The sequence below is a fragment of the Trematomus bernacchii genome, unplaced genomic scaffold (assembly GCF_902827165.1).
Source record: "Trematomus bernacchii unplaced genomic scaffold, fTreBer1.1, whole genome shotgun sequence".
In the NCBI taxonomy this organism is placed as follows: domain Eukaryota; kingdom Metazoa; phylum Chordata; class Actinopteri; order Perciformes; family Nototheniidae; genus Trematomus; species Trematomus bernacchii.
In genome coordinates, this window is record NW_022987821.1 from 3,832,016 (window position 1) to 3,853,860 (window position 21,845).

Genomic DNA, 21,845 nt, shown 5'->3' on the forward strand with positions numbered 1-21,845 from the left:
AAGTTCCCACCCACAGGTGTGTGTGTGTGTTTTGTCTAAGCTAAACCCTGCTAAGACCAAAGAAATAACAGTTAAAGAAAATATAACTGAACATTTAAAGCAACGTTTGAGGTGAAAAGTGGCTTACTCTTGCTCTTACAAATTATTGTTGACTTCCTGGGCAGTAAAACACTTGTTTCTTAATTTCAATAATTCAGATGTTTTGCTGTTCTTTATCCATGACACACAAGCTCATAAAGATTGACCTTGTTCCGGATAAAAATGACCTTTTACTCGGCATAATATTCGAACTATATGTCAAAAGTATTCACAACAAAAGTGAAAATATGAAAGGAAATAAAAGGCCCTTTTAGTTAGCATGGTATGGCTGTAGCACATGGTGGCTAATGTTAGCTAGTGTAACATACTGAGATTAGTTGATGTAGCAATAGGTTAGCATTTAGCTTGATCTCATAACTGCCGGTGGTCATCAACCGTTGCACTTTAAATGCCAACTGTTTTCTAAAATATTAAAACAGATAATATTCCTCACATGTTGTCACTGCCAGAATGTTTTTACAAACAGGGACACAGTATATATCAGTCAGAGAAGGCTTTTAATACTTCAAAATCACTTTAAATATTCAATAGTAGCATGATAAAAGACGTTTTTCTTTACATCCATATAGCACAAACGCTACAATCATCTCTACGTAAATCTTCATCCCAACATGTAGCCCTAAATCATTGTTTTTTTTAAAGCTTTCATATTAATCTTGCAGTGCGGACAATTAAAAACACAACTTTTCATAGTTATTAAAAACTGCAGAATACAAGAATCGCAAAACAACATTTAGTTAGGGTAGAGACTTAAATACATATGATTCCATATTTAAAATATCAGTATTAAATATGACAACGTTTAAATATTTACAAATAATATTACTCAAGAGTGTAAAGTTAAATTACTTGAAGAGTTCCCATTGATTGTGATCAGACACTTGCAGCTCGACAGGCAAGTAGAAACTGGAGGATATAATAGGTCTTTGGCAGTGTTTAAATTAGCGTTTGATTAAACAAGTTCTGCCTCTTTCTCTAGCAAAAAGACCGAAGGAAAATGCGTTAATTAAGACGTTTATGTAAAAAGAAAAAGCTTTACTCCATCTCTTTTGTTGTTCTTGTGTTGGAAACAGCCTCTGGTGCATCACCAAAAGATACTGTCACCATTTCCACGTCGAGAGCCCGGCAACATCACATTACATGCAAAAGAAATCCTTCAACCTCTCAAATATCCCACCACTGCCAAAGGGCCTGCAGCATATTTCATCTAAAAAAAAATTAGGAGCATGGAGTCTAGTCTGTCATTATTTTATTCCACTTTCCATTTCACACAGTCATGAGTGGTTGAAGGTCTTGCTCGAACACGTTGCAGTTGGGATAAGCGCTGCCAAGGAGTCTGATTGGTCCATTCCCCCCCTCCCTGTGGAGCTTTTAAGCAGGTGTGATTACCTGCTTCCAGTCAGAGGTCTCAGAGAGTCAAACACATCCTCCTTTTCTCCACTTTTATGAGTTTTCCTGCCTTTTCTGTGCCACTTGAAAGTATCCTCAGAACAGTGAGCATTAATAAAACTCCTCCAGGCTGCTGTTATAATCCAGTATGTAAATGTGTCCTTCCATCTTCCTGTAAAGAGGCATTTCCGCCTTCCCCCCCCCCCCCCTAAATGCAGCCTCATGTTGAAGGGAAATACATGCGGTTTTTGCTCCTCTATCTGTGTTAATTCCACTCGGGCCGCCTCATGTATTTGGGGATGCACTGGCAGACGTGGTAGCTGTAGTAGTAATCCTCCTGGCACACACGTCGGGGCTTTCTGCACGGCAACTTGTAACAACTAGACAGAGGAGAAAGCCAGAAAAAACACGATCAAGAGGTAGAAAAAAAGAGAGGAGAGTACAAAGAATTAGGAGGCGGAAAAAGTAGACCAAATGATGCAAAAGGGCGGATGAGAGGCGTGGAGAATAAATAAAAAATAACACACAGGGGATTCTCTCTTGGCATGCTCAATCATTCAGATCTCGTTCGGATAAAACTCCTGATCCAAGTTTTATTTTGCATCAAACGTTTCTGTGCGTGAGAAAAAGACGGAGCATGTCTCCGGAGAGGGAGATATGGCCACATTTCTGGGAACTCATCCTCAAAATCACAGTAGGTGCATTGTCTTCCGTGCACCACCTCCTGTGACCAGATGTTGAATTATACTATCAAAGGAAATCAATGTGATATGAATGTGCATGCTTTATTCTTATATTCTATTGTTAAAACAGTGATTTGCTCAATTGTAAAGATCTCTCGAGCTCAGAGAGTTCCTTCCATTACTTGCTCGTATGTTGGTGAACTTTCCCACATGATAGGAAATCACTCATATATGTTTTTCCTTGTCCCTTTCTCGGTCTCTGCTCACTGTCATCACGCTGCTCCAGCCTGCCTGTCTGTCTCTCTGCAGGCCTCTGGGGTCAGGGGGAGGTTGATCTCTTGCATGCTGGCTGTGGGAAACCGCGACACGCATGCATTACATGAACACCACTTGGACCTGTGTCCATAAAAGGTCGTATGGAAACATGTGAGCGAAATATTTTCTCGAGTTCGGAATGTATGATATGTCCATTGAGAGTTTGCTTTCTCCCCCTCTCTAAGCTCTGGTTCTCACTCTTTCCTCACCCCTTTTTCTCCCACAGAAAGCCTTGTGATGGCACCCTAAGGGCCGATCAGCAGACTGGATCAGTTCCCCCAGTACAAACCACTGGTTGAGGTAACTTATGATGAACTAACTGAAGTTACGACTGAAGTTTCTGCCACCCAAGAACTCTCTCGCCATTATGCATTCCCAAAACACTGTCTTAGAGCATTAAAGAACAAAATAAGTGCATTTATTTTCACATGGAAGTCCCTAAAACGACTTGCCGCCTATATTATGTTAATAATTTACTAGTTTAATCGCCCTGTCATCATGTAAGATGGCTCACTTTTCTCATATTTCTAAACTATTTGCTTATTTTGATCTAATTTGCCTAAATAAGTTATAAAAACACAGCATATTTTGTTATTGAAACTTTGCTTTTAGTCCACAGGTCCCTTTTTCTCTCTCTAGAATGACACTTGTGTTACATTTGGCTCATGTAAGCTCTGCCTGCACTTCACAGAGAGAGGATGTAATGGTCCCTTTAGTTGAATATTAAAGCAAGATAGAAATGTTTGCTTAGTGTCATTCAGGCTAAGGGCAGAAGGGGTTCAAATTGCAGTTGGCAGAAAGTGTGGATCCTTAGAATAATTTCATCCCCCAAAGGAGACTGTGTTTCCTTTCCTTTTTCCACAGGGGAAAGTCTGCAGAGCTGAGAAAGCACGGGACAGATTGCTCGTTCTGTTGTGCGCCTACCTGCAGGAGTTAGGGTTGAACTTCTTGCCCTGCCGCAGACAGGACGGCGAACTCTCCCTGCACTGACACAGGCAGGTGTCGGGGTTCAACGGCTGGTTCCTGGGACACTCTGCAGCACACACACACCCGCACAGCTCCTCATCCCAGCGCTGGCCGGTGGGGCACCACTTCCCCTCGCCTTGACCTTCACACTGACATTCACCTGCGGGGAGAGAGCTTCATCAGATATCGGCTGGTGCTCCTCTGTCGCTGTTGTTGCTAAATATTTGGAGCTCAGGTTCTGACTTGTTAGATATTTTGCTTCCTAAAACTTCCCTGTGTTTATCATCCTGGCTCGATCTGGCCCGGTTGCTTTCAGGATGCCGGCCCCCTTTTCTTAACAATGTGGTTTATTTACAGTAAATCGACCTCTTGAAACAGGAGGTAACTACAGAAAAATGTGTGTTTCTTTAACCATTTTCTCACAAAAAAAGGAGCCTTTTATCTAATATGTATATGTGTAATAAGTGTATGTATAAGTCATTTAATATGGGTGTCCTTTAAAAGAAAGTCTTGAATATCTACTATATATAATTCAAGATATGTGGATAGCTTGAAAGCCTGCTTACAGGTGTTGTGGGCCAGTTTCCAGCCCGGGTCGCAGCTGTCCTCCGTGAGTCCGTTGCGACACACACACTCGCAGGACGACTCGTGCAGAACCCGGTGCGGCCCGCAGAGAGCCAGCAGCCCCGAGTCCAGCACCTCTGAGAGCCACGTGGAGACAAACAAAAGGTATTTAGGTCCTGCAAACTACAGACATGTACAAGTCTTTTGTTACAGCTGAATTATCTCTCCCTCCAGGGAATTCAATTGCAAGAGTTTCTCTTGGAAAACCCCAACAAGCATTATAGGGCCTCTTTCATATGGAGATTTTCCCAGATTTAGTTCATAAAAAGTGAAAATCTTTGGGTTTTGATGAAATGTAATGGATTTGGAGCATACAAATGAAATCAAAGTTGTATAATTTATCCTAATAAATCATGTACCTGTCTCTCTCTCAGAGTAGTTCATGGCGTCTCTCGAGACACACAAACAGTTCACTGGATCCCATAATAACCCAGAGGCACAGGGGACTTCGGGTGGGGAACACCTGCACACACACACACACACACACACACACACACACACACACACACACACACACACACACACACACACACACACACACGCACGCATTATTAGTATTGCATGTATAAAATGAGTCCGAAATGTTCTCTCACGCGCGCGTCACTCCTCTCTCTGACTCACAGGTGATCTGTCGCGGCTCGTCTGATGATGGAGTGCAGAGGCCGCTTCGAGATGCAATCGCAGGAAGTGTGGTTGACAAATGTTACCATGACGACGGAGCGCTCCATCCTGGGCGGGGACAGCTCCATCAACTGGGAGGAGGAAGAGACCAAGGTGTGTGAGTACAAAACGATATACATTGTGCATGATTTTTCTTTTTCTTTTCTGCTTTCATGTTGGCCAAGTTATTCAGTTTTTAAGATCTTCTAGAATAATTAAAGACTGGTAATGACTGAATTGATTTCAGCCGTGTGGAGGTTGATGTAATGACTGTGAGGTTGTGTAAGTGTGCGTGACTGTGTGTTGTAGTGATGTGCAGTTTAAAGGGTCCCTCTGCAGTAGGGCGGGTTGTGATGCATACACACACATACCAACACCATGCTGTCATCTGAGTGTTGAGTTAATCTGAAGTAGAACAAAGCTGGGCCCACTGAACATCATAAGTACAATTTGAGATACTTGTACTTCAGTATAGAAATCAGAGTACCTCCTCCCCCTCCTCTTACCGTCTTGTTGACCAGTGTGTGGCTGGTGTTGGTGCAGTAGAACGCCTCGTTGTTGCAGCAGCCGCCGCAGCGGTGCAGCGCCACGCAGCGAGGCAGGAAGAACTGACTGGTGGATTCTGGGTATTCTTTGGCCACCTCAACACACACTTCTCTGGGCTGGCAGGAGGTCCGCTGGATCTCCTCTAAGATGACTGGCAAATGCAAACACATGTGATTAAGTGTGGGGAAACTCTCTGGCAGCTCACTGTAGTGTTTCAAGAATGAGCCCAAAAAGCGTTCAAGAGGATTTATAGTAAGATTTTTGGTCTTTATAGGAGTTATAAAACATTTACTTGAAAAAGTCCCGTCTACTTTAAAAAGCGCCTCCTCGCGGGGCTGACCCCACCGATCCTCCAGGTCAGAGTGGACCAGAGGGCTCGCTGAGGAGGAGGAGGAGGAGGAGGGCCATGACTTCTTCCTCAGGCAGTGCTGAAGCAGGTTGTATTCTGGGTACAGAAGCTGTAACAGCTGATCCACGCTCGTCACTGACTCCAAACTGGGCTGGTCACCTGACAGTTCTGGAGCCTGCAGACAGGAAGTAAATATGCAGAGAAATGTGAATCAACCAATAATTCTTTGGGAAAAACCCTTTACTGTAGACAGGAAGCGTGGTAGATGAAATCGACAAGAAGGGGAAACACAGGCATGTGATTTTCTGCAGTATCTCCACTGATAGCTAACAACGTGGTGGCTTCTGCCAGTTATTATAGATATGTGTCCTCTCCTCACACGCACACACACACACACACTCACTCACACATTGTTGCATATGAGGAATCTGCAAAGTCTGCATTTCTTTCATTATGCCTTAGCATTGCTTTTTTGGTGGTTTCTTTTTATAGCATTCAGACGACTATAAAACATGTCACCTCGGGCAGTGTGATAAAATCTGAAAATACCTGCTGCGGTGCCCCTGAGAAAGAGGCTGTAATCTGAAATGTTTCTAGGTCCTTCTGATATATTTCCTGGCACACTTCCTCGATGTGCCCTCCATTACAAGATAAGCTTTAAGTCTTCTATGTGCGAGCTTCGGAGCAGTCCTTAAATGCAGCATTAGACACGGTCAAGTGTCTTATTTCAAAAACCACAAGTTAACTTTTCATATAACTTCAAGGTCTGGCAACTGCACTTATTGTACTATTAGGGAAGATCTCAGTTTACAGTAGCTTTGTAAACCGTTCCTCCTGTGAGTCATCCTGTAATGGTTTCTCTGACTTTGTTCCACTCCGTAGAGACACACCACACACAAGATAAAAGGTTAATGGTGAAACAGACTGGCTGCTGTGGGGACTACATGTCAGTCGAACGTTTTGTGTGTCACGTATTAATTCTTCCCCCGGGGAGTGAGCGTAGTTGTTTAGTTTCCCAGGCGGAGGAGAAGCAGACTGGTACAGCTGGCATCACCTTAACAGAAACCAGATCTCTGACGCTATCAGTGGATATATCTCTTTCTCTCTTTTCCTCCTCCCCCCTTTCTGTTCGTTTCTAGACATCCGATATGACTCATCATCATAATGTGTAATAACCTTAAAAAACTATTCTGATTTCATATAAGATTCTGGCTTCTGTATGTAAGGGTGGACATTAATTATGGCATGAAATCAAAGTAAGTTGAGTCCAACACAAAGTTATATAATTTCTTCTCCCTCTCCTTCGTCTTGTTAAGTGATCACATGACATGAGGTCATCGCTGTTGGACGATGAGGTCATGATGTATAAATGACCGAGGCTCTGGGGTGCAGCATTAGATACTTCACACACACGCACATGTGCACACACCCAATGCAATCGTCACACACTCTTTCTGCCAGTGCAAACATTTACAAGCAACAACAACACCATTTTAATTTTTGTTTATACTCCCATCTTATTATGTCACTAGGATTCCTTTAATTCAGTTCCAAGATGATTGGATTTCCAGTGGATTTGAACACGATCCCTTGTATTTTAATATTAATAAATGTCAGAGGATCTCATGACACATAGCTTTTAGAGAGGGAAAGCTTTTACCTCATCCCCAGAGACACTTCCAGGGAAGAACAACAAACATTCCTGCTGGCTCATGCACGGCATTTACAGTAAAGTAGTTATCTGAAACCAAATCTTACGCTGTATATTACTCAGAATACTGCAGAAACAGGAGTAGAAAGAGAAAGTTGGCTGCCTTTTATTTCTTAAATAATTGCATTAAACCCTTTGGATGATTACTACTACCAGGAGTGTTTTGCTATTTAATTGAGGTAATTGTAATAATGATGTATAATATATTTAAAGGGGCCCTATTGTGCACATTTTCAGGTTCATATTCATATGTTGTGTCTCTACTGGGACATGTCTCCAGGCTTTAATGTTCAAAAAGCTCTTTATTTTTCTCATACTGCCTGTGCTGCAGCACCTCTTTTCACCCTCTGTCTGAAACCAGAGCCCAGTCTGCTCTGATTGGTTAGCTGGCCGGCTCTGTTCTGATTGGTCAACTGCTTAGAGATGTCCCTCCCCCCTGTCATGTACAATGTGTTGGAGGGCTAGCCAATAGAAGTGCAAGTGTTACATCATGATGTCACTATGTTCCGAGAGTAAACAAAGGAGTCCAATGGAGGGGGGGGAGTGTGTGGGAGAGAAACTCCCTCTGGAGGGAACTTTGTGATTGACAGGTCGCTTCCACAGTGTTCTGTGTTTTTGGCTTACACCTTCAGAGTGGGTTTTCATTTCATGAGATTTCATTTTAGCATTTCGGTCGCCTGAAAATGTCTGAGCTGTACTTTGCTCTACTGTATTGTCTTTTTTCTAGTTCCATATTTTTCTATAGTTCTTAAAACCAGTTAAGCCCCGAGCCTGACAAAAAAATGTCAGTCGAAAATCGAAAATGACATTCCCAGAACAAATGACTATAACTTCACTTCTAAAAGGGGTAGATTAATAATCTTTTTTCTCAAAGCAATGATAAACCTGTGAGTTGGATGTAGAAAAGTCAGAATCAATATAGATGTTTTTATTTTAAAGTAAATTCAGATTGAACATAGTAAAAAAATGTAAATTATAGTGTCCGTCCAAAAAAAACCATTACTTATAGTGAAAACCACCCTTGAATGATGGGATAGTAGACTAAAAGCTTTAGGAATCCAAACTATAACATATAATAAGTACCCTGTATCAAGATTGATGCAAAACAAGTGACATTTGACCTTTTTAGAGAGGTTTAGAAAATAAAACCCACTTCTGGGGTCATTTGGGTGCATTTTCCATATCTCTGGCCCCCCTCTGGATTTTGATGATTGACACCTCTTTTTAACCGTCAGAGCCAATAGAATCGAGGGGAAGTTCCTAAAATCCATCTAAACATTACCCATTGGTGAATGAGTGATGCGCAGCCAGAATGCCCAAAACCGGAAGCTGTCATACACTCTCGTAGCAGCTAATATGAAAACTCCGTTATGCATAATTATGAAGATGGATTATCAGTCATCATTTCAGACACATTGGATTAACCTTCAGCAGCGTTTTTATCGTTTTAATGCCATTGAACACAACTTTTGATCAGAAACAGCAAAAGGTAAGACAACGTGAGTAACGTGCTAAGTGCGTTAGCATTTTTTCGCTCAGGGCTAATTCAGAGCCTTTGTTATTACCCTTATGTTTCGTTTTGCTAAAAATTGTTAATATTGTTTGATAGCTGAGTTTCTTCCCGTTAAGTGGATATGACACATTCATAGTTTATTAAATGTTAAGAAGCCCTCAGACGCTGTTTCTTGCAATATGTTGCGCCATGGGGTTTAACTGGTTAGGTGATGTCACGATGATTACTTCCCTTTCTTTTATACTTATTGAATCATCTGAGCATTGCCATGTACCATCTTATACACCATAATCACAGTCTGCTTACCGCATCCCCACCTCTTTTATCAATTAAAATCTAGCACTAAACTCCAAAAAAACTAAATATTTGCATTTCACAACAGCTTATTGATATCCCTTCTCCTATTCTCTTGTATATCTCATAGATACATTACTGCATTATAAACACTTGTTTGCTTTGAAACTCTGAAACCCAAATGTATTTTGGTTCTTTACAAAATAGAACAAATACAATCCTGTGTGGTGGATTAGCGAGATACCCTGTTGGTCATGCTGCTGCTTGCCACTACCCATAAACCCCCAGGTGGATCACTGTGTGTCTGAATTGTTTTGTTGTGATGTTTTGTTGTCGAGTGAAAGAGCTCTTGATCTCAATGAGACTCCCTGAGTAAACAGAGAGCATTCATTTCCATTATATCACCAGAGATCTGTGATTCACAGTAGTTACTTTCCCCACCAGTTTACACTTATTTCCAGGCTGTAGAAGTTACTAAAAAGAGTTTTTAAAGATGATTATTAATGAAATGTCTCACCTCGGTGCCCATGTCTCCTATTGTAGAATAGTAGTCTTGCACTGCGCACAGATAGCTGCTGTTAAGAATCCATATGAGCAAAGCTGGTATCCACATAGTGAGGAGATGGAGAGGAGAGGAGATATCAGGGCAGAGGAGGAGGAAGTGAGTGTATTTAAAGTGGAAGGAAGGAGGAGAGGAGAGGAGAGGAGGAAAAGGAGGAGGGTATCACAGAGTCGGCAGGTATCTCGTCATTTTATCCCGGGACGAAGTTGCTCTTCCGGCGCAGGTTGTTAGACTTTGGGAAGCCAGCTGAATGAAACATGGTGAGGAAACGGTGTCCCCTTCTTCCCTCAAACACCGCTCCTTTCCTTTTCCACTTCAAAGGAAGTAAGTCCTCTTTTCCTGCTGCGTCTCCATTGTTACTGTGATGTCAGGTGTCTGTTAATCTCCTCAGTTTCTTTGACCTTCAACTTCTGCGTCAATCTCTTCTCCTTCGCCCTTCACACTTGTGCACCTCCTGGCTTTCTTTATCTTTATTTTCTCCTCACACAACAGCTGTGCTCTTCCCTCCCTCCCTCCCTCTCGCAGATTATCCCTTCCCTCTTTATCTGTCTCCTGTTTCTTCCGCGTGAACCTCCGGGGCAAAGCTCTGTCTGTCTCCTTCTTTTCTTTCTAAATCTGCCACAACTTTTCCTGATCCTTTGTGAAACATCAAAGAGGGAAGAGATTATTCCAAATCCTGTTTCCAAACGGAGGTTTAAAAAAAAAAAAACTGCTTCTGGTGTTGAATCAAACAGAGGGAATGTGCGTCCTGCCTTCAGACGTCCTGGTGGAGTGAATGAGAAATAATGCACGATTGGAAGGATTGTATCTGGTGGGCGGAGTGAAGGATTTCATGGAGATGATTCGTGCGTAATAGCTTATTATATTTGCCCCCACCCCCTAAAAAAATGTATTAGTGTCTGCAGAAACTTCCTATCAAAGCATGCCGTCATTCTCATTTTTTATTATAATCAAAAGTGCTTTATTCGTCCCACAGCGGGGGAAATTAGCTATTTTACAGCAACGGGAGAGTCACAAAAGGAAAAAATAAATATTAAAAAAAGTCCCCCCCACCTGCCTGAGACCCCTTTCTTTACTTTATGAACATAATGACATCACTATGTAACACTTGCGCTTCTATTGGCTAGCGCTCCAACCCATAGTACGTGATAGGGCTCTGGTTTCAGACAGAGGGTGAAAGCATGGAGACACTAAATACTAATATAAACCTGAAAATTAGCATGACATGTCCTCTTTAAATTCACTGGAGAGTTTCAGTTGTGAAATCACTCTTCCGTTTCTCTCAGATTTGTTATCTCTTTGTCCTTCCGTTTTAGTTATTCCTCATAACAGGAGCAGCTGCCTCTAAAAGTGTGTGTGTGTGCAGTAGCAGCCAGCCGTGATGAATGTGTGTGTTGCTCTAAGTGCCTTTTTATGAGCTGATAATACCTTTGCTGTCTCTCTCTCTCCCTCACTGCTTTATGTCGGCTGCTTTTCCTTTTCAACGGCAGGACAGACATAAAACCTTGAAATTGCCCTCACACCTACAGCTGCAAACACCTCTTCCTCCTTGACACTTCATCAAGCTGCATCGTTGTCTTCCTCCTTCCCCCTTTTCACCTCTTTTCTGGCTTCTCCCCCTCTGGTTTTACCGTTTCAAGGTGCTTAAAATGGCAAACTTTACATACCTGCTTAACTATACCGCCCTGAGGCTGCTGGCATGTGTGTCATGAACAGTAGTACGCCATTACATGTCCTTTTACTTTAGCTAGTTAAGTATATTTTGATGCCAACGATTTTGTACTTTTGGACAGTTTTGTATTGCTCCTTTTACTCAAGTATAAAGCCTTATTCCACCTCTAGGATGAACAGGAGAACCAGGTGAGGAAGCTTTATTTTTCAATTATAATATCTAGTTTTTTTCTTTTCCCAGGGTGAAGCAGTTACCGACAACTGTGAAATAAATTATGGGGCAGACAGACGGACAGACAGGAGGACGACCAGGCGGAAGGAGGAAGAGGTATGTCTGGGAAACGCTCGGGTGAGAAAACATCCGATTTTTGGGCCAGTCACTGCCAGCCTTTTCAGGGATTAAAGACACACACACACACACGGCAGCGGCAAGTGTCTGCTTGCTTTATGTGTTGAAATCCGCACAACCAAATTCCACATTCCTCTCATTGCTGTCTCCATTTCATCATGAGAGAGCATGATAAAGAGGTGGAAGAAGTACTCAGATCCTTTACTAAAGTCAGAGTACTAACACTACACTGTAAAAATACTCAATAGCAAGCAAATAAAGGAAATTAAATTAAACAAAACTGATTTGTGACGTAAAGCATGGTTTAAAACAGAATTTAAGTAGAATTACATAGGTATTAATATGATACGTGCTCATATTAACAATACATACCCAAATTATTATAAACTATTTATATCTGAAATGTCGTACAAATATAAAAACTTGAGAAACCATACTGTTGCAATTTTAATATCCATTTTTCAGTATTCACTTATACAGATAAGATACAGTATTTTTCTTAGTGCGCACATTCCTCCTAATCCAGTCAAACACCCAAATAATGATTTCACTTGTAATTTATTATTTTATTCTGTATATTAAAAAAAAACTGGTTCTTTGGGTGTAGTTACTTTATTTCTTAAGGGTTGCAAACAACAAAGTAAAAAGAAAACACAAAAACAAAAGCATATTCAATTATATTCCAACAAACAAGACTAGGTGCCAAATGCCCTGAAATATTTATTCAGTTATAAATAATATAACAGCCTGCAAATGTCCATTTAAAGGAACAGTTCACCACAAACAAACATATCTATTTATCAATCTAATCTCATTCATTTTACACCATAATAATCGAGATTAATGATACAGGTAAGAGGTGAATTATGTGTGAACTGTCCCTTTAACACCAACACATGTAATTTAATTTGTGGCTCAGTTTCTCTTCTCCCAGTCGTCCTCGCTCCACATTTTTTGTTTATTCTCTGCTGCAACATCCTGTGCCCTGCAGGAGATAGAGCGCCTTTTGCACCAGACACTGAGCGAGGACTCACAGCAGGGACGCTTCAGTGCAGAACTGTGGAAGTCTTTTTTGTGTCCGTAGCTATTGGGCTGGTGGTGACTGAACTGGAGGCTCGTCTGTCTTCATGCTCTCAGCTGGTGGACTCTGTTTGGCCAGCTTGCTGTAAATGGTCATGGCCTAACGGTAGCAAAAACACAATAGTTAGGATTCAGGAATCAATCATTTAATTATTCAAATATGAATTATGTAGCACAAATTACACATTTAGTATATTCGTTGTGGTAAGATTCCTCATACCTGCGTGACCATGCCACTGATGTTCCCGGCGTTGGAGGGCAGCAGCAAAGTGTTGGATTTTTTGGCGAGGTTGGAGAAAGCAGCGACGTACTGCTCGGCCACACTCAGAGAGGCCGCGGCATTCCCGTTCTGTTAGCAGACGAAACCAAAATGAAGTTACTGGAACATACCGGGAATATCATTTTCCAAATAATGCAGGATAGCGCCGTAAAATGTACCTGTTCAGCCAGAGCGTCCGACAGCAGACGGATGGCCTTGGATTTAGCTTCTGCTTTGGCTAACACAGCCTGGGCTTCACCTAGAGACACAGAAAAGTACATTTTGTATTTTTAAGTGCGCTTTAAACCTAATTTTACAACATTCCTCTTGCTCATTTCTTCCCAAACGTGCTCGCATGTTTGATTTGCTTAAAGTCTGAGTCACCAGATCCTTGTGCAACACATTCTGCCGGCATGCAATTAAATGCTTTCTGGATTTACCGTAATGACGGCCCCCAAGTCGTACGCTAACAAGACCTTCAATTACATTTGTGATGGCATGATTTGTGCACGGGTCAATGGAAAATCCCAGTTAAACAGTTGTTCAGTCAAATGTAAAATGCACCCACCGGCTGCCTTGTTTATCTGCTCCGCCTTCTCCCCCTCTGATGCCAGGATCTGAGCTTGCTTGCGGCCCTCAGCGACGTTTATTCCCGACTCCCGCATCCCCTCAGACTCCAGCACTGTGGCTCTCTTCTTACGCTCAGCTTCCACCTGGACAGGAAACAATGCGCAGAGAAGGAAGTCAAATATTTGAGAAACAAAATTGGTTTAATTCTCATGACCTCTCTTGAGAAACAGTCTTCAATCGTCTCAATATTTATACATTGAAGTATATATATTACTTTTAAGGGATGCCTGAAAGCAGGATCCTACAAAGTATGGCTGATGTCAGTCTTGTGTGTGTGTGTGTGTGTGTGTGTGTGTGTGTGTGTGTGTGTGTGTGTGTGTGTGTGTGTGTGTGTGTGTGTGTGTGTGTGTGTGTGTGTGTGTGTGTGTGTGTGTGTGTGTGTGTGTGTGTGTGTGTGTGTGTGTGTGTGTGTGTGTGTGTGTGTGTGTGTGTGTGTGTGTGTGTGTGTGTGTGTGTGTGTGTGTGTTACCTGCATCTGCATAGAGTCTTTAATACGAGGTGGGACTTGTATATCTTTGATTTCATATCGCAGGCAGCGGATTCCCCAATCGTCTGACGCCTGGTTGATGGAGCGCACGATGTTGGAATTCAGGGACTCCCTTTCCTGGAGAAGAAGCAGGTTAAAGGTAAATACGTGCATCATTATTTTGTTGCTACGCAGTAAGATGTGCAGATGTTTCTTACCCTGAACACTTTATCCAGCGTGAGTTTGCCCAGTTCTGAGCGCATTGTGGTTTGTGCGAGCTGAGTCACAGCGTACTCTGGATCCTCCACACCATAACTCGCCTGCAGAGAGAAAAAGGCCTCAGTGTAAATAATTTCACACATGATCCAATTTACTGGCACCACCTGCTGGCTTAACAGAGCTATTTCATTATGACACCAGTGTTCACATTTGAAAAGACCTTTAGTCCCAAATTAATTGTCAAACACTGTGAAATGCAAGTGTGTAACTGTTTCTCAGAATTGTTATCTTATTATCTGCCATTATTTAAACCTAAATGACCCCCTTATAGCTAAAACCCACAGGTAGCACCCACCTTTGCCAGGCTCTTTTGTTTATAGCTTATTATGACAAGCATACCTTCAAAGGATCCAAGATTCTCAGATAAAGGACCCCGTCAATTTGTAGAGTCACATTATCTGTGGAAAGAAAGAGAACACACAGTATATAGCTTATTTGAACCACTAATAAGCACAATTGTTTTTGTAATTTGGAGGAAAAACTAACCTAGAGACACAGCCGACTGTTCGGGGATGTCAATGACAATCTCTTTCAGGATTTGCACGTAACGAACTTTGTCAAGAATGGGAATGAGGAAGTTGAGTCCCTATGAAGAGAGGACAGGAAATGATAAGTCTTATATTTATGTATACCTTTAAATAGATAAATTGTGCCTTGTGATAATAGCCTCCTCGTGTACAGGCCGATAATTACCGGCTCTAAGACCCGGTGAAAGCGGCCCATCCTCTGCACCACCCAGGCCTCCTGCTGCGGCACAAACAGCACCACGGTGTTCATGGGTAATCGGGAAGCACATCTTTGCTGGGAAAGAGTCACCCACAGCCTGGGGAGAGACTGCTGGGAGTTCTGCAGAGATAGGAGACACGTAGTGATGTATAAATCAGTTCATTTGTCCCTATTTCACAGACAAACAGTGTCTAGTTTGTGGAAAAACGGTCAGGGTATCTATCTATCTATCTATCTGTCTGTCTATCTATCTATCTATCCCTATTAATAATTACGTCATTACGTATTGCACGTAAAAGCGTGTCTCTATTTTCTCTTGAAACATTCATGCTTCATACTGGAGCTTAAAATGTATTTAGTTCATCCATTAAGCGGACATATCACATAGTCGTGCAGTACCAAAACAAAAGAGATACGTTTAGATACACAATTGTATTCATATCAAAACAATAATATCTGCGTAACACCTGCGCTCATTACAAGCTGGCCAAAAGCATGCAGACACAGCTAATTTTACCAAATGTCCGCAGGTAAACTTTTTCTGGTTTTGTTCTGGATAAATAACTGTGTTTAATGATACAAGTGCACATATAGGAAGCTTATATGTCAGGTGGTACCAGTTGACATAACCAATACATAGTAAGAGTAGGGCTAATGTTAGCAAGCAGCTAGCTAAGCTATCTAGCCAACTCGTCTGCGCAGAGACTTTAAGGCTTTTATAAAGAGTTTGTTTACCTTAAAAACAGCGCCGCCGGTCCGACATAATGTCCCTAACATGTTTTAAATTAAACCAATTAAGTCCTATAGAAAGTTAGATAGAAATTGTAGCCTTCAAAGTCATGTTATATCCAAAATATGCTGGTCGTCTCCATTGCTTTCAACAGATGTTAAAAGGCAGCCTCGCCCCCTGTTGGTTCGGATGACGGCACTGCAGCCAAATAAACTAACTACTTGAATTATTATGACATAATAACAGTTTTTACTAAAGTAAAACAAATTCTGGCAAACATTATGTGTTTTTATTAATATCAATGAGAGTTTTGTCTTCTTTTAAATAGATTGTGTTATTTTGTCTCCTGGAAAGAAATAGAAAAACACTTTGCTTGTAAACGCCCTTGAAAATTCAAGATGTTTTTCAAATCAATAATAAAGGAGAAAAAGATAGTAAGACAATAGTAGGTGTACTATCAATATGTTCCTCCTCAAGGACAGGCTATAAGATTACTTTTATTTTAGCTCCCATTATTAGCTAAGGGTCAGATAAACCTGAATAACTAGAATAAACTCTTAAAGCACTGCTGTCTTAGATACAGGTAAAATATATAATTGTTGATCTTGTATTTATATTTTGCAGAATCAAATGCAATTTAACAACTATATTCTCATTTATTATGTTTTGCAGGCATGCTTCATTACTTACAGGTAAGTCTATGAATAATACACCAAAGTAAAGTACATAATAATAATGCATTTGTGAACCGAATTGTAGCAAGACAGACAATGAAAATGACATGCTTATATTTGTTTTTCATTTGAAAGCATATTAAAGCTGCAGAAAATATATTATGTCAGAATTTAAAACAGCTCAATCATGTTTTTAGCAACAGTTAAGAGAAGCAAAACATAAAAGCTATTTTAATCACAGTGATAGCATTTTTATATAGTCTTTAAGACAATAACTTATACTGACTTTAAATCTTTAAGAAGACATTTTGCCAAAAATAAAACCCACTAAGGAACTAAGATACATTTTTAATAAGTCTACTTAAATATTAATTTAATAGTCAATACATATATTTATCGTATAATGTACCACTCACATACACATATGTTTTGGCAAAGCATTAAAATGTTTAGCTTCATCACAATATGCATTATTTGATCTGGTTTCTTAGTGTTAATGAGAGCTAGTAAAGACAGAAGCAACACATGTATACGATGCAAACCACAGAGATTAAACATAATTAAATCATGACATGTCTGTTTTATATTCTTCATTCATTTTCAAGTGTTATTGTGTTTTTTCTGCAGGGTGCTTGTGACTGACGCTGTCATGGAGGACTACACAGTGAGCATGGCTAGAGAACTCACACACACATACGGGTTATACAAACAGCATGTCTAATCATAACCGTAACAAGACCAAACACAGAGACTTTAAAGTCCCGGGAGTCAGGCTGCAGTATTCTGAGGGTGAAGATGAGTTTGATAGCCTTTCTAAACCAGGGGTAGAACAGAGTGTAAATGAGAGGGTTCAGACAGGAGTTCACCAACATGATCCAAGACAACACAGCAAAGTACGACAGGAGGTTTGACGTGGCCTCGCCTGCTAGAGAGGGGTAGTAATACGGGCAGAAGCACATCAGAAACACAGCTATCACTATCCCCAGAGTCCTAGCTGCCTTCATCTCTGATATCTTAGCGATCGGAGCTGCAGGGACAGCCTGCAAGCGGATCATACGCACCTGAGAGATGGCAACCACAAACACCCTCATATACAGAACCACCATGACAGTACAGGGCCCAACAAACGTGACAAACAGGTCAACAGTTCCTGCAATGTGGCTGATGACCACCACACACTCTCCATGGCAGGATCGGAACCTGTCCGGCTGCCCTAAGTGTCCCATCAGAATGCAGCCGTTATAGAGGACGGAGCAGGCCCAGCACAGACACACTGAGGCTTTAGCTCTGGGCAGGGTGATCTTAGAGGAGTAGAGCAGCGGCTCACAGATAGACAGATAGCGGTCGATGGAGATGAGCACCATGTTGCCCACAGAGGCAGAGAGCAGGCAGTAGGACACATACGGAGTGAGAGCGCACATGAGCCGGCCCAGCAGCCAGCACGTCTCCATGTAGCGCAGGCCTTCGATGGGCATCACCAGCGCCCCCACCACCAGGTCGGACACGGCCAGAGACAGCAGCAGGCTGTTGGTGGGGGTGTGCAGCTGCCGGAAGTGGGAGATGGAGATGATGACGAGCAGGTTGAGGGTCACTGTGAGCAGAGAGACGAAGGCCAGCAGGGTGTAGAGCAGAGCAGACTCAGAGTGGGGGGGAGGCAGGCGTCTGCAGGAGGAGTTGAGGTTGGGGAAGCAGAGCGGAGAAACCTCGCTGTTGTCCATCAGGGAGGAGAGAAGAGATGCTACACCCTATCAAAGGGTCCATTTATCCTCCTCAAACCCCCCCTCCCAGCTTTTACAAACACCTGATGAATGATGCAATTTCTCCCTCCTCCTTCTTACAATTAGATGTTTTTATTATGATTTACTTTTAAGTTATTATATGGACTCCATATTTACTTATGTTGGGCTTTAAGTGGGTATTGAGTTGGGTAGTTTCAGCACATAGCTAGTGATAATAGAAAATGTAGTCAGGCATTACACATAATTTAATAAGTTTAAACAATATATAATTTATTATACACTATGAGTGAAAAGGCACAGGCACAAGCTTGGTACTGACATATGCCTGACCTTTATTCTTATCAATTTCAGTTCATTTTCTCACTAAGGGAGAGTACATGTTTGTTTTTATTATTTTCTTATTCAGAGTTTTCCATTTTGAATTCATATCTTTAAATAAATACAAAAATAAGACATCAAGGAATACAAAAGAAAGAAGAATTTATATTGTGCTACTTAATCATTTCAAATGGTTCTATCTGGAGAAGAGGTAGGGAGGCGCGACAGATGAAAAGGGTTTACCATTACATATCTCTTGGTATCTTTTTATAAATCAGAAAACACTGCGAACAGTCTTAAAAAAATAAATCCCTGACACGCTTTTATGATTAAAACATCTAAAAATGAGTCTATGAATGATACATGAGTCAAGCCCTCTGCGAACAGCTTTAGTATATAGATAGCAATACAACTAAAATAAGTGTTGTGTATGTAAGTGTTACTAAAGAGAATATTTCTGGATCAAAGTATTAGAAAAAACATATTATTTTAGAAAACTTCCTTTAAATACATGCATTATAAAATGATATATATTGCAAGACTTCACAGGTGCATATGGTAAGAGAAAAAGTGTTTTACTTACACTAAGACAATTCTTTTTTTGTATTACACGTTTTCTTACATTTGATTTTTAAACATCCAATTGAAGCTTTATCTCATGATAGCTTTAGGTGAATTTAGGAGAAATCTACAGACACATCCTACACTTGACCTATTTAAGCAAAACAGCCCAAACTCTCAAAATGATCTATGTAAGAAATAACATTTGAATTGCCCGTTTAGTGTCTCTGTATGCCTTTTAGACTGAAGCAAATGTTCTCTAACCATTGAATCTTTGTGATTCACAGGCCTGATTCACACGGATGCCTGCTGCTAAATCGGTAATTGTTCATACATTAAGTGTGACACTTTCATTTTCTGTTGTGACAAAACATGCAGTTTGTTACATATTTGTGTAAGAATAAGCCAGTCGAATACAGCATAACCAAAGGGGAATTTGGACAGCATTCAAATGAACCGTGGCAGAGATAAATCACCACTTTTATCAGGTTATTTTTATAGAAGCAGCTCAACACTAAACACTATAAACAAAATCAAAGAAGCCCACTGACTAGTCTGCTAAATAAGAACATGGTTATTCATATGTTTAATTTTGTACAATCTTGTTAGTGCTAGTTTTTAAATTCACCTCTTTTATGATTTCTTGATGCTTATGACAATTGGGTGAAGGTATAAGTGACAAAGTGTTTCAGCATAAGGCCATACAGCTGTAATGTGTAAAAAAAACAGTGTCTCATTCAAGGCCAATAGACATGTATCTAAAGAGAGAGGTCACATAAGCCAAGGCTTTTCAGTCAGTGATTAGGTTTGTATTCATGAGAAAAGCTGTTAACGTGGGACAAAAGGAGGGGCTCTGTCTGGGGCGTTGTTTAAGGTTTCTGTGGTTCTGTAGCAGATATAGTTAAACAAGTGAGCAGAACACTGAAAAACGACAATAAACAGATGATTTTAGCACTTTCTACAATACTTTTTCATCCCGGGAGTCAGGCTGCAGTATTCTGAGGGTGAAGATGAGTTTGATAGCTTTTCTAAACCAGGGGTAGAACAGAGCGTAAATGAGAGGGTTCACACAAGAGTTAGTCAGCATGATCCAAGACAACACGGCGTAATAAGACAAGCTGGTGGAGGTGGCATCGCCTGCTAGAGAGGGGTAGTAATACGGGCAGAAGCACATCAGAAACACAGCTATCACTATCCCCAGAGTCCTAGCTGCCTTCATCTCTGATATCTTAGCGATCGGAGCTGCAGGGACAGTCTGCAAGCGGATCACACGCACCTGAGAGATGGCAACCACAAACACCCTCATATACAGAACCACCATGACAGTACAGGGCCCAACAAACGAGACAAACAGGTCAACAGTTCCTGCAATGTGGCTGATGACCACCACACACTCTCCATGGCAGGATCGGAACCTGTCCGGCTGCCCTAAGTGTCCCATCAGAATGCAGCCGTTATAGAGGACGGAGCAGGCCCAGCACAGACACACTGAGGCTTTAGCTCTGGGCAGGGTGATCTTAGAGGAGTAGAGCAGCGGCTCACAGATAGACAGATAGCGGTCGATGGAGATGAGCACCATGTTGCCCACAGAGGCAGAGAGCAGGCAGTAGGACACATACGGAGTCAGAGCGCACATGAGCCGGCCCAGCAGCCAGCACGTCTCCATGTGGCGCAGGCCTTCGATGGGCATCACCAGCGCCCCCACCACCAGGTCGGACACGGCCAGAGACAGCAGCAGGCTGTTGGTGGGGGTGTGCAGCTGCCGGAAGTGGGAGATGGAGATGATGACGAGCAGGTTGAGGGTCACTGTGAGCAGAGAGACGAAGGCCAGCAGGGTGTAGAGCAGAGCGGACTCAGAGTGAGGCGGAGGCAGGCGTCTGCAGGAGGAGTTGAGGTTGGGGAAGCAGAGCGGAGAAACCTCGCTGCTGTCCATCAGGGAGGAGAGAGGGAGGAAATGGTAAAACTCTCTACAGGACAGTTCATTTATCCTTCTTTAACATCACCCTCCCATTTTGCTAAGAGATGATGTAACTTCTGAACCTCAAAATATTCTTCATCTTTATCACCCTCCCTTTTTTTATTTTCATCCTTAACCTAAAAATGATAAAGACAATAGGGCAGAAGACCACCAAGAAGATAAAACCCATTCAAAAACGAAAGAGGACATAAATAAAATCATAACTAGAATATCTTACACAGGTACATTCATTTAATACATGGTAAAATGACAAATGTGAAGTTAAATAAGTACAAAAAAACAATATACTACACCACGAAGCTTTGAAATAAAGATACATCCCACTTTTAAGTGAGACATATGTGATTTACAAGACAAATGTCCATGTCCAATACTGCAGTCAAATGATAAATTAACATTTAATGATTTTCTTTATGCTAAATTCTAGGTATATTTCTGATGTGTTAACATTGGTTTCAATGCATCACAGTACATTACAGTACATTACAGTACATTTTGTCAAGTACTGTACTTAAGTACAATGTTTTGGTACTTTGTAATTCTACTGTAATACAATTCAGAGGTAAATAGAGAACTTTTACTCCACTACATTTATTTAATACTTTGCAAATTTGGATTAATAATGTGAAATATAATCAACACTTAAATCGGACTTTAGTTCCACCTAGAGTAAA

At 41.4% G+C, this 21,845-nt stretch overlaps 5 protein-coding genes across 6 annotated transcripts in view; 1 reads left to right on the plus strand and 4 right to left on the minus strand.

Annotated features, from left to right (window-relative positions):
• LOC117499160 (amyloid beta A4 precursor protein-binding family B member 1-interacting protein-like) overlaps positions 1-21,845 on the plus strand; it is a 611,089-nt gene that overhangs the window by 274,711 nt on the left and 314,533 nt on the right. The window lies entirely within an intron of this gene.
• Positions 578-10,490, minus strand: LOC117499132 (vascular endothelial growth factor C-like). Its single transcript, XM_034151460.1, has 8 exons — positions 9,667-10,490; positions 5,575-5,806; positions 5,243-5,433; positions 4,698-4,828; positions 4,436-4,539; positions 4,019-4,153; positions 3,411-3,612; positions 578-1,868 (listed from the first exon to the last, which is right to left on the minus strand). Exons 1-8 carry the CDS (start codon positions 9,760-9,762, stop codon positions 1,754-1,756), a joined length of 1,206 nt encoding a protein of 401 aa, XP_034007351.1. The 5' UTR covers positions 9,763-10,490; the 3' UTR covers positions 578-1,753.
• Positions 12,166-16,073, minus strand: LOC117499137 (stomatin-like protein 2, mitochondrial). Its single transcript, XM_034151470.1, has 10 exons — positions 15,907-16,073; positions 15,139-15,291; positions 14,932-15,031; positions 14,785-14,843; positions 14,385-14,486; positions 14,170-14,304; positions 13,639-13,783; positions 13,250-13,329; positions 13,032-13,160; positions 12,166-12,911 (listed from the first exon to the last, which is right to left on the minus strand). Exons 1-10 carry the CDS (start codon positions 15,946-15,948, stop codon positions 12,816-12,818), a joined length of 1,041 nt encoding a protein of 346 aa, XP_034007361.1. The 5' UTR covers positions 15,949-16,073; the 3' UTR covers positions 12,166-12,815.
• LOC117499229 (trace amine-associated receptor 13c-like) lies at positions 17,259-18,293 on the minus strand. The gene has a single exon (XM_034151607.1). It carries the CDS (start codon positions 18,291-18,293, stop codon positions 17,259-17,261), a length of 1,035 nt encoding a protein of 344 aa, XP_034007498.1.
• LOC117499139 (trace amine-associated receptor 13c-like) lies at positions 19,956-21,126 on the minus strand. The gene has a single exon (XM_034151474.1). The coding sequence runs from the start codon at positions 21,124-21,126 to the stop codon at positions 20,152-20,154; it is 975 nt and encodes a 324-aa protein (XP_034007365.1). The 3' UTR covers positions 19,956-20,151.

Coding starts and splice junctions, on each gene's coding strand:
- LOC117499132 (XM_034151460.1), bottom strand. CDS start 9,762: ATGTGGATACCAGCTTTGCTCATATGGATTCTTAACAGCAGCTATCTG. Junction 4,540..4,697: donor CGAGCCGCGACAGATCACCT/GTGAGTCAGAGA, acceptor GTGTGTGTGCAG/GTGTTCCCCACCCGAAGTCC. Junction 1,869..3,410: donor TTCAACCCTAACTCCTGCAG/GTAGGCGCACAA, acceptor TCCTCTGTCTAG/TTGTTACAAGTTGCCGTGCA.
- LOC117499137 (XM_034151470.1), bottom strand. CDS start 15,948: ATGTTAGGGACATTATGTCGGACCGGCGGCGCTGTTTTTAAG. Junction 15,292..15,906: donor CCGGCGGCGCTGTTTTTAAG/GTAAACAAACTC, acceptor CTATCTCTGCAG/AACTCCCAGCAGTCTCTCCC. Junction 14,844..14,931: donor ACAGTCGGCTGTGTCTCTAG/GTTAGTTTTTCC, acceptor TTCTTTCCACAG/ATAATGTGACTCTACAAATT.
- LOC117499229 (XM_034151607.1), bottom strand. CDS start 18,293: ATGGACAACAGCGAGGTTTCTCCGCTCTGCTTCCCCAACCTCAACTCC.
- LOC117499139 (XM_034151474.1), bottom strand. CDS start 21,126: ATGGACAGCAGCGAGGTTTCTCCGCTCTGCTTCCCCAACCTCAACTCC.